Source organism: Peromyscus maniculatus, chromosome 19 (assembly GCF_049852395.1).
Source record: "Peromyscus maniculatus bairdii isolate BWxNUB_F1_BW_parent chromosome 19, HU_Pman_BW_mat_3.1, whole genome shotgun sequence".
Taxonomy (NCBI): Eukaryota; Metazoa; Chordata; class Mammalia; order Rodentia; family Cricetidae; genus Peromyscus; species Peromyscus maniculatus.
In genome coordinates, this window is record NC_134870.1 from 68,749,955 (window position 1) to 68,767,616 (window position 17,662).

Sequence of the window (17,662 nt, forward strand, 5' to 3'; positions counted from 1 at the left end):
CTGCATTCAGTCTAGTGAGGCCTGGCCACAGCTACCCTTCTGTGAGCACCAGTATTTTGTGGAGAGTTGTGAAAAGACTCCAGTCAGATCCCTGCAAGGAAATCCTGTAGGTTCGTTGGTCCTCAGGGTCAGCCAGAGAATACTATATTCAGACACTAAGTGAGCTTTAATATATATCTATTTATGTTTTTTTGTGTATGGGTGTTTTGCTTGCATGTATGTCTGTGCACTGTGTGCATTCAGTTCCCACAAAGGCCATAAGAGGGCATTCGATCTCCTAGGACTGGAGTTATAGGCAGCTGTAAACTACCATGTGGGCTGGGAATCCAATCAGTCTTCTAGAAGAGGGACCAACGTTCTTAACTGCCTAGCCAGCCCCTGAGTTTGAGGCCAGCCTTGACTATATAGTGAGGCTCTATCTCACAAAACAAAACACCTGACACTCTGGAGGAGGCTTGGTGGACAGGAATGACTTAATCTGGACAGGTAAGTATGGTGTAGCTGTGTGACGGGGACAGAGAGATTCCCACCATGACCTTGAAAGCGTGGCTGCAAAGCCTGACGCTTCTTCTGAGGAAGGGAACCCGTGAATGGAGTGTGTGCACCTCACTCTTCCAGGAGCAAGGGAGAGACGTGAAAAAGAAAGCTAAAGAACGCTGCTCTCCCGTCCTTCGAGATTTTACAAAATCCCCTGTCCCTCCCTCATCCCGCCCTCCTTTTTTCTTTCCTTTTACATACCAACCCCTGTTCTGCCTCCCTCCCCTTCTCCTGCTCCCTCCCCCCACCTACCCCCATCCCACCCCATCTCCTCCTTATAGGGGGTAAGGCTTCGCTTGGGTAGTCAACACAGGCTGGCACACCAAGTTGGGGCAGGACCTAGCCCCTGCCCCCTGCATCAAGACTGAGTAAGGCATGACACCATAGGGAATGTCTCCCCCCTATTCTTGCCCCTCTCTCCAGACCAGGTTCTCTTGTAGACACAGGAAGGGACCATAAACCAACTCTATTAAAATAGTTTCCAGCTCATGCCATGAGCTTTTTCTTACCCTTTTCACCCCATGTTTCCTTTCAGCATCCCTCCCATGATTCAGTACTGGGTTTTGTTTCTGCATCTCGGTACCTTACCTTGGAAAGTTACGGCCATTGTATTGCTGGACTGGGGCATCACTGTAGAGGGCAGACGGGTAGGGTTGCTGCAATCAGTGTTAATACTGCCTACATGTGCCATGTAACGTTTCAGCTGATAATCAATGGCGTATGGGATGTGGTCCCCTCAGAGTATATCACTCAGTGACACTGCACCATCTCACTGTGTGCAAACACACAGTATGATGTTTGCACAATGACAAAACTTACCTAGCCACACGATTCTCAGAACATTATCCCTGTTCTTAAGTGCCCATGACTATATTGTATTGAAGTTAACACAAGTTTGATCACTGTATGGTGTTAAACGAGAATGTCCTTGTTATTAGGGATCCACATTGAAATATTTAGGAGTAAAAGATCATAGTATTTATCACCTGCTTTAAACTGATCCAGAAAAAAAAAAAGTAAGGACATACGAGAGAGACAAAATGGAGTAATCCAACTAATGTTGCATGTAGGAACAGCATCTAAGAGAAGGCAGGCCATGGTTATACCTATTTCTGAAAGGTTTCTGAAGGTTTGAGATCTTTTTCAAAATAAAGAGTTTTTTAAAGGTGTGTCCAGAAGATCCCACTCACTTCCTGGGTCTCTGTTTTACCTCCTTCCTCTGATGCATATGGCAACCCACAGAAGTCTGTGGACCACAGAATACATGGCTCACATTCTACTCATCTTCCACCTAAGTGAGGGCCATGTCCAAATCTTCTTTTCTGTAGTCTCCTTGGATTTTCTCAGGACTGGCTCATGGAGCCTGTTCAACACAAACAGGGCTGAGGGAGATTGTGTACATGTCTACACCAAGAGTACGGTCTCAGTATACCCTTCCCCCACTCGTCACAAGTGTGAAATCCAGCCAGGCAGCAGAGGCACATGCCTTTAATCCCAGCACTTGGGAGGCAGAGGCAGGTGAATCTGTGAGCCTGAGGTCAGCCTGGTCTACAGAGCGAGTTCCAGGACAGCCAAGGCCACACAAAAGAAACCCTGTCTGGAAAACAAAAACAAACAACAAAAACCAAATGTGAAATCCAGCTCACTTGTCTCTCTTCTGCCTCTCTCAAGGCCACCGTCTTTCTCCTTCTCCTTTCTTCAATACAATGTAAGTGAGACGATGCCCTCGTAGGCCGGGTTATGAAGCAACAGTGTAAGAATTGGGCATAGCAGTGCACACCAGTAACCTTTAGCTCTTGGGAGGCAGAGGCAGGAAGATGACAAGTTCAAGATGAACCTAGGCTTGAATGCAGAGCAAAAAAAACCAAAAAACAAAAAACAACAACAAAACAAAACAAAACAAAAAAACCAGAAAAGTATGGTGCTAACAAGACCAAGGAGCCGTATTTTCCTCACCTGCTCCTGGTTGCTTTGGATTCTATGATCTTCCTTTGGGTGCTTGAGAGACTGGAGCTGAAGGCAGTGGTGGGGGGAGGGGAGGACATGTGTCGCCCCTCTGAGTCATGCTTTCTCCTCTCCTAGACAGATACCTTCACCATCTATGCCATTGACCTGGGGGCTCTGACCAAGATTCGGATTCGCCATGACAACACAGGCAACAGGCCAGGCTGGTTCCTGGACAGGGTAGACATCACGGACATGAACAATGAGATCACGTGAGTGGGACTTGCGGGGATGGAGGGAGTGCCTGGCACTAAACTGGTCCTGGAGAGAGGACCAGGTATTGGGAGGTGATGTCTGAGGGTGATGGTGGGTTGGCCAAGGCCAGGATGACTATCAAGGAATCATGGTGGGCATTGCCTCTCTTCTCTCCCTCCCAGAAGTTCTCGCCCTGTCAGATAAGAGTCCTATAGAACACCCACCTCAGCATCTCACCCCAAACTCTCCATGGAGAAATCAACTTAGAGCACCCATTTTTAATGCTCTAGGGGCCAGAGATCAACAACATTTTCTAAAAGGGCCACATAGAAACCGTTTCCAGTTTTGAACAGCATTTGATCTCTGTAGAAGGCTCTCCACTGGAAAAGCACAAGCTGAGCCTCAGCTGAGCATGCTGGTGCACAGGTTTAATCCCAGCACTCAAGAGGCAGAGGCAGAGGAATCTCTGTGAGTTCAGTGCCAGCTTGGTCTACATAATGAGTTCTAGGCCAGCCAGAGCTACATAGTAAGACCCTGTCTCAAAACAACAACAAAAACAACAACAAAAAGCAACCTGAAATGGGAAATCTGGCTGTGTACCAATCAAACTTTATTTTTGCACACTGAAATTTGAATTTCATGCCCCCAAATGCTATTGATCTTTCTACTTTTTCTTCTCAACAAGATGCAGAGTCCATGGTTAGCTTGCTGTATGTAAGCAGGTGGTAGACTGAACTGGTACTGTTGGAGACCTGTAGTAGTCACCCTCTGACCTAGGCTGGGAAGAAGGTATTTGGTCCTCCCTATAGATAAAGGAGCTCTTGCACTCTGGGAGGTTAAGCCATAGCCCCATATCTTAGTTTGGGTTTTTATTGCTATAAAAAGATATCATGACCATGACAACTCTTATACAGAAAGCATTTAACTGGGGTGGCTTGCTTACTGTTTCAGAGGTTCAGTCCATTATCATCATGATGGGGAGCATGGTGTTTAGGCAGACATGGTACTAGAGCTGAGAGTCTTATATCTTGCAGGCAACAGCAAGTCAACTGACTGTCACATTGAGGGAAGCTTGAACAAAACAGACCTCAAAGCCCACCCCCACAGTGACACGGTTTCTCCAACAAGGCCATACCTCTCCTAATAGTGCCACTCCCTTTGGGGGTCATTTTCTTTCAAACTACCACATTCCACTCCCTGGTCCCCAAAGGCCATATCATAATGCAAAAAATGCATTCAGTCCAACTTTAAAAGTCCCTATAGTCTATAACAGTCTCAAACTTGTTTCAAAGTCCAGAGTCTCTCCTGACATGCATGACAATCTCTTAACTGTAACCCCTCTGTAAAAATCAAAACAAAAAAGCAGATCCTATACTTCCAACATATAATGGCACAGGACATACATTACCATTCCAAAACTCAGGGAATGGAGCTTAGTGAGGAAATACTAGACCAAATCAAGACCAAAAACCAACTCGGCAAATTCCAAACTTTTTATCTCCATGTCTGATGTCAAAACTCTTTTCAGATCTCCAACTCCATTCAGGTTTGACTGTAACATACTTCTTTCTCTTGGGTCCATTCCACTCCTTGTTAGCAGCTCTCCTTGGCAGGTACTCCACAACTCTGGCATCTCTAACATCTTCGGTTCTCCAAGGCTTCAACTTCACAGCTTCTCTACTAGAAATCCATTCAGGGACATCCCTGACACAAGTCTGGCCTTAGTGGCTTTATTCCATAACTCCTTCCTTCTATCCTTGACTCTAAGGCCAGAACCACGTGACCAAAGCTGCCGAGTTCTGCTGCTTACTGGGGCTGGAATATGGCCCCTTCATTTGATTACACCTTCACCAGCTTTCTGTCCTTCACTGCTTGGCTGTCCTGAAACTTCCTCTGTAGACCAGGCTGGCCTCAGACTCAGAGATCCACCACCCTCTGCCTTCCCGGTGCTAGGATTAAAGGTATGCCCTACAATACCCTGCTCTAAGCTTCTCTTCAGTTCCCTTTCACAAGATGGAAACTTAGCTGAGTGGGGTCTTTCCTCAAGGTCACCACTCCCCTTATTCCACATCTTAATCCATTTTTCTCCTTGAACAGAGGATTTATCTCCATTCCACTTTCTGGTGCTCTTTTTCTCCTCAAATATTTTTCCCTGCTCAGCTTGCTCCTTTTCATTATGAATCTTCATTAGAGTTACCACTAATATTCACACAACAGAGTCCATGCTAGGCTGTTTTGAGCTTTCTTTTGCCAATGGAATTAATCCAAAACTCTTCACTTTAGTCTCAGCAAACTCTTTGGACAAGGGCAAAGGCAGCCACTTTCTTCACCAAAATATCACAAGAACAATCTCCAGGCAACATACTAAAATTCTCCTCTGAAACCTCTTGAGTGAGTCCCCAACAGTTCACATAACTCTGAGCACCTCTGTCTTCCATGCTCCTACTAGTATGGCTCATTAAGCAGTGCTTAAAGCATTCCATTGCTTTCACAACCCAAAGTACCAAAGCCCGAATTCCTCCAAACCAACACATGGTCAGGCCTATCACAGCAATACCTCACTCCTGGTCTTAGTTAGGGTTCTATTGCTGTGAAGAGACACCATGACCATGACAACTCTTATAAATGAAAAAAAAAACATTTAATTGGGATGGCTTGTTTACAGTTTCAGAGGTTCAGTCCATTATCATCATGATGGGGAGCATGGCGGGCAGGCAGATGTGGTGCTGGAGCTGAGTGTCAACTGATGTCACACTGAGGGGAGCTTGAGCAAAACAGACCTCAAAGCCCACCCCCACAGTGACACACTTCCTCCAACCAGGTCACACCTCCCCTAATATTGCCACTCCCTTAGGGGGCCATCTTCTTCCAAACCACCACACCCAAGAACCAGCTGGTGCCAGAGCAAGGCTTGGTATCCAGACCACTGGTATGAACTGTGGTGTGTTTCCTGCCACTAGGTCACACTGCCTCCTGGATGAGGGAATTGAGGTGAAAGAAGGTTCTTCCATGTGGAGCTGAGTGGTGATAGGGGGAAAGCATGCTAGCTCTGGAATGGTGTCAGGACTGCTGAGGGGCTGACAGTATGTGAAATTTAGTAAGCACTTAATAAATAAATATGTGTTGGATACATTTCTTGGCCTGCAGCCTGCAGTCTCACCCTATTCTCCCCCCAAACCCTACCTGGTCATTTCAAGGGCACCTGATGCACACATCACAGATAACTCAGCATTCTGGTCACCAAAGCAATTCTGTAACAGAGACCACAGGGTCCTGACCTGGGTGGATCCTCTGACAAACTCATGCTAGGGTACCCAGCACACACTGCTGCCTCGCTATGACTGTCACTCCAAACTGGCTTAGTGATGCTTACTTCCCAAGATGCCCCTGCAAGTCAAAGGCAAAAGCTCAGAAAGGACAGAGCTGCCGGGAGACAGGCTGGAGAGAGACCGAGCCCAGCTTCCCCTCCGGCTCAGTCAGGGTTTCTCTGTTCTGTTGATTTGACACTTCTGGTCCAGCCCAACAATTTAAAAATTATTGTAGCTTTGCAATCTATTTGAATGTCTGTCAGCACTTGTCCTCTTTCATTATCCTGTAAGAATATTAGCTATTCTTACCTTTTCCAAATCAAGACATTAAGTGATTTGGAAGAAAAAAACAAAAAGCTCTTCTTGGGAGTTTGATTGCTCTGCCATTGGATGAATGCGTGGGGAATTGTATATTTAGAAATTAAAGTGCCACCCCCTGGGTACATTTCTTCTCTTGTCCAACTGTTCCTTTGTGCACCTCAGTCATTTTCAACCATTTTCTACTCTGACGGCTACGGGTTCTGGTTAAGTCCATGTCCCGGCAGAGTGCGTTTCTGTCTCTCACTGGTCTTTCCTTCCTTCCTCATCTCTCCGTCCTGCCCCATGTTTTTTCTGTGCCCATGTTGCTGGCTTCAACAACCTTCACACTGACCACGGGCACAGCTTCATCTTGGAGAAAGAGAAATCCATAGAAGACAGAAGCACAACAGTGGCTGTCCTGGGAACACTGCTAGCCTCGAGAGGTCCCAGCGCCTGCCCTGGGCTCTTCTAACCTTGACAGGGCAGGGAAATGCCCAGTGGTCAGGGGGTTTGAGAACCCTCACACCATCCTTCCCTGACTGGGGACCAAGGTAGCAACCTCCCTTCCAACTGGTTCTCCTGGATCCCTCTTTCTCATACCCACCCCCAACCTGCTAGCTGCATGTGGTGGCTCCTGGCTCAGAAGAGCATGAATCTGACTCTATGGTGCCATTCTACAGCTTCGCCCTTCTGGTCACAACCTCCCGACTTGCCATCTGGTGTCACCCAGACCAGAATCCTGCAGGCCTTTGCCCTAAAACCTGCAGAGGCTGCTCTCTTCTATAGGATGAACAAGCACATGTCCTGCCTGGCTTCTGTACTCTCTCCATTCTGGTCCCAGCCTGCCCTGCCCCCTCCACACCTCTATTTTGCTCAGTTCATGTTATTCCTTGAGCCAAACAAAATCGGATCTCCCTGGAGCCTTTGCTCCAGGTGGTCCCCTCTGCTTGGCATTGCCTCCCCAGGGCTCCCTGTCCCTGTGTTTAGGCAGGTCTCTGCCCAGGTGTTACTGCTCTGTGGACCCCTGGCATGCCCTGGCTAGTCGTTTCTCTGGATCCCTTTTTATCTGACCTATGTAGTCATTATCCTTTCTCCACGGTGGCACAAGTAAGAAGTGACTTCCTCTCTGTTGTCACTGTTGCGGTGCCCCGGCCTCCTGAAGAAAGCTTGGCTGAGCAATGGCCGAGTTCAGAGTTTCTGAGTTCTGGACTGAAGTCATTGTCATCAGCAGCACGATCTGCTGCTCAGACTCAGTGTTGTCCTGTTGTTCGCTTACGCTCGAACCTGGGAAACACCATCCCAGGCTATTTACTCGTCTGTTTGGGGCATTCATTGCACAGCAAGCTGTATTCTTAGCCTTCTTCTTGCTTTTAATTTGAAGCAGGGTCTCACTAAGTTACCTGCACTTCTGATCTTCCTACCCCAGCCTTTCTGGTAGTGGGGATTTCAGGTTCAGTGCCACTCGGCCCTGCTAACTATTTATACCTAACAGTGCCCGACTGTACAATCTCCTCAGCCAATTTTTACTTTCAAGTAAGGTGTGTGTGTGTGTGTGTGTGTGTGTGTGTGTGTGTGTGTGTGTGTTTACATTGGTTCCAAGCTCCGGTTCCATGTGCCCCTCCTAAGCACTCAGCCTGGAGCTCCTTCCTGCCTCCTCCTGGTCTGAGCTGTGTGCTTTGCCTCTCTGGTCCACAACACCTGCTTGCCCTGTGCTTTATTTCTTACCAGCCTTTGCCTGCTGTATCTTCTGGCTCCAGAGACCTGCTTGAGCCGGACTTACCCCTGTGGGAGGACAGAAGGGTCACTAGGGCCAGTCCCCCTGGACTTTCATGTGTGGTTACTGGCCCTGAGAGAAATAAGGCTAAACATCCAGTTTCCAGCCCCGGCCTGACTCCAGCTGAGATCTGCTTCTTCCTGTTGGAAGCAGGTTCCAAAGGGAGGTCTGCTGGCTGGCACTGCAGCCGTGAGTGTGGCGGCCTTCAGAATCCTGCTGCGGGTGTCTCGGGGACAATGGAGTCCTACAAAGTGGAAGCATGTGTTGGTGCAGCTTGAGTTCAGCAGGCGCCAGTGAGAGCAGGGGGCCTTTCCTTTCCGGTTTCTGCTCCCGCCCCCTTTACCTCCTAGACTCTTTTTCTGAGAGTCTCTCTGTCTCTGCTTCTGCCCCTGCCCTTGCTGGCTCCCATTGTCTCTGCCACAACCCACCCCTCCCTCCCTCTCTGCCATAATTTAGAACGACCGCCTATTATCCTTGAGTCGCCTGACTGAGTGAAAGTTTAACCCGTGGACCCACACATCTAAAGCTTGAGAAGTAGAGTGGTGCCGTCTCCCGCAGGTGCACTTTCATGGCTGTCTACTCCATTGTCGCCCCAGCGACTCTTGCCCCACCCCCCAGTCCATCAATATAAAATGGTCTTCCTCACCCATCTGAGTGCGGGGCTGACATCACACCCTCTGATCTGCTTCTCTAACATTTGGAGGTGCTGAGGGCGCAGACAGCAAGAGGAGACACTTTCCGGGATACTGCCCACCCCAGAGCTGCACTAGATCATAAATGGCCCTTTTGTTCACTTCAGGGCAAGGAGACAAGGTGCAGATGGAGAGCCCCCAGCTTGCAGAGGGGCTGCATACTCAGACCTCCTGTCCAGCTGCTCTGGAGCTTACACTGACTTACAGCCTCCAAGGCAGCCCTGGAGTGGCTGAGGAGAAAGAAAGGGAAGGAAAGAGGCAGGAGCAACAGCGGTTGAGTTAGCAAATTCCCACAGAGAGCCTGCCCTTAGCCGCACAAGCATGTTCCAAGCAGCAGGTGGGATGCACACAAAAACACGACCCATTGTTTGTGCAAAATCCAAATGTAACTGGGAGTCCCTGGCCCTCCATGAGCTAAATCTGACAATCCTAGGAAGGGATTTGCTCAAGATCACACAAGGATTAGCTGGAGACAGGAACCAGAGCGCTGAACTGCAGAAGTGAGTCCTTAGTAACCCATCTACCCCTCATGTCGGCCCACCTTCCTCTCTAGGCCCCTCCATTGTACTGAGTACTGCTTTTCCATAGAGGAGTCTTCATGGACATCCTCTCCCTTGATGGCTGCGAGAGGTCACTTTCTACTTCTTAGACACACTCTAGAGCCCCCAAAAGCATCCTTGGTTCATGCCATCAAAGCCCATGGACTCCATACATGGCTGTGGAGCACCTTCCTTGGGCAGCACCGTGCCAGAGGAGCTGACTCAGATTGCCCAAGAAGGGGTGATGACGGCTCTCACAAGTCCCTCCCTTCCTAGATGTCTTCACCCAGTGTACCATGGACTGAGCATGTCTCTGGGTTTATTATTTATCTCAGGCAGACCTGTAGGTAATTCCTAGACCGGGCAGAATGGGAGAGCAATGCCGTGGAGGCCAGACAGGGGAGACCCAGCCCCATGGAGGGCCCTCATTCTGAGCCTGTTTCAACATTACGAAGACGCCCCAATCTTCCTTGCCCTACCCCCACAGGTACTACTTCCCATGTCAGCGGTGGCTAGCAGTGGAGGAGGATGATGGCCAGCTGTCCAGGGAGCTGTTGCCAGTGGATGAGTCCTATGTGCTGCCCAGCGAAGATGAGGAGGGTGGAGGACACGGTGATAATAACCCCCTTGACAACATGGCCCTGGAACAAAAAGGTTTCTTATATTAGAGATGATTTCTCTCATCGCCCATTATCTCTTCTCCTCCCTCCATTTCGCCCCCTCCTCCCCACTTCTGTCTCTCTTTCCCTTCCCCCTCCTCTGGTCTCTTCCCTACGTATGGGCTCTGGGCACCTCCTCCTAATACTCTAGTTGTCCTGTGCTCCCCCCCTCCATGGAGAGATTGTAGAAGTTGTGGGGGGCAGGCTCCCATATGGGTAGCATAGGGCCTGGACTAAGGAGGTCCATAGCTGTGAGATGTGCTATTCAGAACAGAATGATCGAGCTAGCTCTGGTTTATCTTTTGCCCTCCCTCTAGGCACATTTCTAGGCTCCCAAGGAATAAAAAGTATTAGCGGTAGCTGCCAGGAGGCCCATGATGCTCATCTCCAGTCTCTGAAGCCCCACCCACCCTGGAGAGGTCAGAGAGGTCAGATTAGAGCTGCTGGCTATGGGCTGCTGACACCCAAGTCACCTGGTGTCTCCTTTGACCCTGTACCACCTCTACAGATCAAGGGCTTGCTGTAGGCAGGGCGGGGGTATTTCTATGCTGTGAGGGAGTTTCTGGAGTTAAAGGAACTCAAGGAGGGCCGTTTGCAGAACTGACCGTGGGAACTGATACTTGCTTGTTGCTGACCGTGGCGCTCACAGGTACAGAACTGACATGGGAGGAACTAGAATGACAGAGCCACAGTGGATCAAGGAGCCTCCTCCTCTGCTTCCTGGGATCGCCAGGTGATCCACAGTTCACATCTCTGTCCTCTTCTCCTGGCAGATAAATCAACCACGTTTTCCGTGACCATAAAGACTGGGGACAAGAAGAATGCCGGAACGGATGCCAACGTCTTCATCACGCTCTTCGGCACACAGGATGACAATGGTAAGAAAGGAACATGGCGTTTTTCTGGGCACCCTGGCCAACTTAGCAGAAGGTTCCCAGGAAGTCCAGGCCATACCTGTCCTCCAGCAGAACACAGTAGTGGGTCCCATGAGACAAAGTCGGGGGCTGCTCCTGTTGCAGCAGCAAAGGTGCCCTTGCCCTAACTGTACCCCAATAATCACCTGGAAGAAAGAACTCTTTCAAATCCAATAAAACCCAGCCCTGGGGGCCCCAGGGTCCCCCACTCTAAGGTCTTCAGGGAGTGCCAGAGTTACTCCAGAAGCTGGACAGGAAGTCAGTGGAGGTCTTCAGAGAGTGTCAGAGTTACTCCAGAAGTTGGACAGGAAGTCAGTGGAGGTCTTCAGGGAGTGCCAGAGTTATTCCAGAAGCTGGACAGGAAGTCAGTGGAGGTCTTCAGGGAGTGCCAGAGTTACTCCAGAAGATGGACAGGAAGTCAGCGGAGGTGGCATCTTCAATTCGATATTGTCACCTTCCACTCCATCCTCCCTGGGCCGTTCTGCCTGAGTCTAGAAAGGAAACAATTCTTCAAGCAGTCTTCATGCGTTAGCTCGAGGCTCTGTGCCGAGCACCCCTGAAGAGGGAATGGAGTTAATTCCTGACTGTGAGGAGCTCCATTCTAGGGCAATGGTGGGTGTGCTAATACAAAGCATGGCTCTGAAGCCTGATTGATTGATTCAAATTTCCATTCCAGAATTGGCTGTGTGATCAGGGGCAAGCTGCTCAACCACTCTGTGCCTTAGTTTCCCCCATTCGTGAAACAGAGATAAAACTCTATGTGGGCATCAGGGCTGTGAGTTGCATTCCATAGAACACTTACAATTTGGGGATCAAAGGTCATCCTACAAACATCAATTGTCACTAGTACTTGGTAGGTTGAATAAAGCAAATGGTGTATAACGAATTGGGTCACAGCTGATCATCAATAGGCTTGTGATGGTTCCTGAGTCATTTTCGAGGGAAGTGAAGGGCTCTGGCCACTGTCCTTCCTCCCCTGTGGCTTTTTGTTGTTAGTCACATTGCTGAGCACTCAGGCCTCACAGTAGCCCTGCAGGGAGAGCACCAGGCCACCTTTCTGACATTTGAGGAAGCCAAAGTACAGACAGCGGTTTCCCAGGACCACTGGACGGCAGCAGGCAGAGCTGGGCCCCAGGGTCTGTCTGTCTGTCTGTCTGAGCTCTCAAGTCAGTCTTCCAGAAGGCTTTCTGCGGGGGACTGGACCTGGGGTGACGGGACTTCAGGGCGGCATGGTACCGAGGAGGTAGGCGAGGATGGTGAAGACGGGCCCACCTCAGATTTCAGGCTGACACCACAGCTAGCCCCAAATCCAGTATCGGGGACAGCCAGTCAGGGCACTTGGAGCGGTCTCTCTGCTGAGTCCAGGGGAATCTGCAGAGAGTTTTTGCACATTGCATCCCCACATGAGTGTGGGGAAGGTGACTTTGCCACTGGCTCTGTCTCCATGCAGAGAACTGCGAGGCTTGTGGAAGAACCTACGCTGGCTGCAGCCCTGCGGCTGTCTCCTGGATGAGCATGGAGATGGCTTTTCTTTAGATACAGACTGGGAATTGCAAGTATACATGAAAGGGTTTTTAAAAGATCAATAAAAGAACACACACAGACACACCACACACATCACACACCATACATGCATACACGCATCATACACATACCACACACACACACACACACACACACACACACACGCACGCACGCACACACACACACTACACAAACACCATACTGGCATACACATATTTACCAATACACACATCATACATACATACACACACCACATATCACACACACACCATACACACATGTCACACACCACACATGCCTACACACACCATACACATACCACACACACACACCACACAAACACCATACTCACATACATATATATACCACATACACACACACACACCCCAAACATACCACACAATCCCCCTACACACAAATATACACACACCACATACACATACCACACACTCATACACAAAACATACATACATACACCAAACACCACACACACACACACAAATATACACATACCACACACACATACCATACACACATACCACACACACACTCACCACACATAAACACACACACCCCACATATACACACACCATATACCATATACATACCATGCACACACACACACCACATACACACACACCCCTCATACACACACACACCATACACATGCCTTATACACATACATAAAACACACACATACACACCCCACACACACAAATATACACACACCACACATACATACCACACACAAGCACCATACACACACACCCCACCCACCCACCACACCTAACCACACATACCATGCATACGCATACACCATACACATAGCACACACACACACACACACACACACACACACACACACACACACACACACACACGCCCAGTGGGAGGTATGACATCTCTGGTGGTTTGATGGAGATTCAGAAGGTTGACCATTATGAGGAAGAAGAAAGGATAGAGGGTGAGCCAGGTTGGGAAAGTCTCAGCCATTCAGTCACACTGGGATTATTTGGTTGGCAGGAATAACCCTCCTGAAGTCCTCCAAGACCAACAGCGACAAGTTTGAAAGGGACAGCATTGAAATCTTCACTGTGGAGACGCTGGATCTGGGAGACCTGTGGAAAGTTAGGATCGGCCATGACAACACAGGTCTGGCTTCCTCCCTTCCTTCTCTGGCAGAACTAGAAAGCCCACCGACGAGTGAGGACACACAACTTCCATAATAACACAGTCCCACTCACCCGGTGGAGCCATGGCTGCCGATCCTGGGCTTGTTGATCTGCACTGGGACCTGGACACAGGCGACTTGGGAAGCCTTCCTCCAGATCCCACCTCAGTAGTTTTAATGTGTGACTGGATTTGAAAGTCCCTGAGACAGCTTAATGGGCCTCTAACCTGATGGTGCACTGAAGTCACTCAGAGTGGGAGGGGATATTAGAACATGACTCCTAGGTCCACCCCAGCATCTCCGAGTTGGGGCTATGAGAATGTGCTCATCTTTCAAGTCTCTTGGTCATGCATAGTTGCTAGCCTAGGAACCCCAGATGAGGAACCAATGAACCATCTGGTCCTTCGTGGAATCTACTGACAAAGCAGCCAGGAAAAGGGTGTGTCCATATTTTTTTTTTCATGGTAAAGTAGGACTTTTTGCTGTCTCCTGAACTTCTGCTTCTTAGCTGGAGGAAGAAACCCCATCCTAGAAGCAGGCGCTGTCGGGATTGTGGGATAAGGATCTCTACCTGGCTTTCATTTCCCTCCCTTAGCTGAGGTCTGCTGCCCCACCTTTTATCCATCACGAACAGAACCGGGAAAGTGTGAGCATCATCTCCAGCCTATGCTGAGATGATAAAGTCTCCACAAACACATGCTTTCTCTGCATCCCTGAGCTCCTTGTTTGGAACTTTGCCCACCCTGGACAGCATTTTGCTTCCTTCCTTCCTTCCTTCCTTCCTTCCTTCCTTCCTTCCTTCCTTCCTTCCTTCCTTCCTTCCTTCCTTCCTCCCTCCCTCCCTCCCTCCCTCCCTCCCTCCCTCCCTCCCTTCCTTCCTTCCTTCCTTCAGGCTTGCCTGCCCTTCTGTTACCTCCTCCCCATGCTTCCCCAAGGCCAACAATGTCAAGTGTCAATCTGCTGCTCTTTCACTGTCCCTGGTTTCACTGGTCCAGCCCGGAGTGTAATGCAGTTCTAGCCATGCACACATCTTCGTAAGAGTCATCTTGGCAACGCTGTCAGTGAAAGGACTGACAGAGCTCTGGGTGACATCATCAAGAAAGGAAGCGCGCTGGGAGTCTCTGAGCTCACCAGCAGGAAGTCATATTGTACACACTCTTTTTTTTTTTTTCTTTCAAGACAGGGCTTCTCTGTGTAGCTTTGCACCTTTTCTGGAACTCAGTCTGTAGCCCAGGCTGACCTCAAACTCACAGAGATCTGCCTGCCTCTGCCTCCTGAGTGCTGGGGTTAAAGGTGTGCACCACTTCTGCCTGGCATTGTACACACTCTTACTGGGCTCTCTCTCTCTCTCTCTCTCTCTCTCTCTCTCTCTCTCTCTCTCTCTCTCTCTCCATCTACAGGCAAGGCGCCAGGCTGGTTTGTAGACTGGGTAGAGGTGGACGCTCCGTCTCTTGGAAAGTGCATGACCTTCCCCTGTGGCCGCTGGCTGGCCAAGAATGAGGACGACGGGACCATCGTCAGGGACCTCTTCCATGCAGAGCTCCAGACGAGGCTTTACACACCATGTAGGAACCCTCATAGCAAGGCTGGCCCTCTTGGGGGACCCCAGAACCTGTCAAACCCAGTCCCAGATCCTCCTCCACAGTTGACCTGGGGCCAAACCCACCTCAGAGATTCTGTTCAGCTCTCTTGGCCCTTCCTCAAATGTCCTGAGCTCTGGGATTGAGGGAGTACTGTGGGTCTAGTCCTGAACCCCCCACAAGATAATAAGGGATTTATTCTAAACTAAGCCCCATGCTAGCTGATGACAATATGTCATCTTGCCTCTCTGGGATTCAGTTTCCTCATCAACACCATAGGGACAGTGATGCAGGGTGACGAATATTGAACTAGTGGTTGTGAGGAGCCATGATCTACCCCATCCCAATACTCATTCCATTCTATGAAGCCAGAGACATTCCCACTCTGAGAGTTTCTGCTCTGTGTGTGTGTGTGTGTGTGTGTGTGTGTGTGTGTGTGTGTGTGTGTGTGTGTGTTGGAGGGGGGCTTGAGGGTAAATGCAATTCCTTTCACTGGACAAATCAAAAGGGGAGAGGGTGAGTTGTGAAAATGCTCACACCTAATGTTCATGTGCATTTAAGTCTGCCCTGGGTGCTAAGACCCAGACCAAAACCAGCCGAACTGTGAAAATCTGTCAGGATTTGGCGAAATTCTGAAACCAACAGGGAGCATTCAATATTTTTTTTTCTAGCTAAACAATGAACGACACTAAAAAATGTTCCTCAAATAACTCAGATCCCAACATGATGGGTCAGCCAAGTTTCACTTTGCTTGAACAGTCAAAGTGGGAACCAACAGGCCAAACCAACTTCCAGTCCAAACCCTGAAATGAAGTGATCTTTCCCTGTGGTCAAGGCTTGGATCTAGCCACCGCCCCAGGAGTGGCCTGAATGTCAGACTGAACTGACACTCAGAACCGACAGCAGGATCGAGTGGGATTCTGTGAGCAGGAGCACTCAGATCCCTTCCTGCACCTGACCAGGCCATGTTTTGTAGCTCACCAGTTTGAGATTTTTTTTCTATAGTCTGACAGAGTACACAGTGTCCCTTGTATCTTTGGGTATTGGTTCCAGGACCCTTGCAGACGGCATTAGATGCTTAATTCTTTTCTATGACATGGCATAACATCGACAGCAGTTGAATCCTAGACTCATAGTTGCTTTCTTTTTTAAAAAGGGGTGGGGCATGGAAAGAACTGCAACCTGAGAGGGAGCAAGGAGGAAGGGATCTGATCAGACCCACTTCTGGGGTGAGGGGGACCCACAGCCAAGGAGCTCCAGGCTGCCAGGAAGCCTTGTTCCTAGGGAACAGCTGTTTCAGTCAGGGGTCTGGAAAAGCGTCTCGGGAGCCAGATGTCATAGTAGGTCAAGACTGCCCTATACACATGAAACCGGGAGGAACAGACCAGCACAGCCTACCCAGGCCCGCTGGTACACAGGACAGAAGCAGATGGGGCGGGGCCTCTGGGACAGCCCACACAGGCAGACAGGGGTCCAGACAGGGAAGGGTGGAGCTATGCATGTCAGAGCCACGCCATGAGAAGGCTAGGAGGGTCCTTGGCTTTCACTGTGGTCTGAGGGCCCAGGGGGGTGAATCTTAGGACAGTCAGTTCAGAGAGTAAGTGCCCCACTACACCATCTAGCACAGATCCCCGTGTTCAAGTCAAGCTGTTTCTGAATATTCTTGATAAACATACTCATAACGGTCCATACTTAAAGAACAAAGCCATAAATCTGGCTAACCTCACAACGCAGCTGAGAAAACAGAGGCAGAAGCCCACAGCTAGGACAAGAGCAGAGCCAGGAACCAGGAACCGGGAACTGGGAACTGGGAACCAGGAACAGGGAACCAGGAACCAGGAACCAGGAACCAGGAATCAGGAACCGGAAACCAGGAACCGGGAACCAGGAACTAGGAATCAGGAACCGGAAACCAGGAACCGGGAACCAGGAACTAGGAACCAGGAACGAAGTTTGGGCCCAGGCCTGGAAAAGGATGGGTTGGGGCCTGCTGGATGCCTCTGCAGACTTTCCTGCTGCTGCTGCTGCTGGCAAAGCCCTAATCCTAGTGCCATCTAGCTCTCAGGCTCCCAGGAACAAACCTGCAAGGTCTCCATGGAAGGGTCTGCACAGCAGATGGAACCTTCTTCACTCCTGAGGGCCTGGCAAGCCTGGCTTTCTATTTCCCAACAAGCTATAAGTCGGTCTTTTTCAGCCCGGTGGGCCTGTGGTCACTTCTACGAACTACCTCACCCCTTCATTTGTGGTTAGGCAGTAATTATTTCCTCCAGTTCACCCCAGAAGCAGCTCTGAAATCAGACAAGTCTGGGCTCAGGTTCCACCATATGACCCTGAACAAGTTACTTCACCCTCTGAGCTTGCTTTCTCCGCTGATAAAATGGGCGCAGTAATACCCACTCCGTTGGCACTATGGGGATGAAAATGATGGCCAAGGGTAGTGTTGAATACGGTCCACAACATGTTCT

At 49.6% G+C, this 17,662-nt stretch overlaps 1 protein-coding gene across 2 annotated transcripts in view; it reads left to right on the forward strand.

The window, feature by feature from the left end:
* LOC102919860 (lipoxygenase homology PLAT domains 1) overlaps positions 1-17,662 on the forward strand; it is an 82,305-nt gene that overhangs the window by 6,871 nt on the left and 57,772 nt on the right. For both annotated transcript variants that reach the window (XM_076555550.1, XM_076555549.1), the window contains 5 exons: positions 2,620-2,753; positions 9,837-10,003; positions 10,782-10,886; positions 13,470-13,598; positions 15,018-15,182. In XM_076555550.1, the coding sequence (XP_076411665.1) occupies positions 2,620-2,753; positions 9,837-10,003; positions 10,782-10,886; positions 13,470-13,598; positions 15,018-15,182 (700 nt within the window). The remainder of the gene's footprint in view (positions 1-2,619; positions 2,754-9,836; positions 10,004-10,781; positions 10,887-13,469; positions 13,599-15,017; positions 15,183-17,662) is intronic.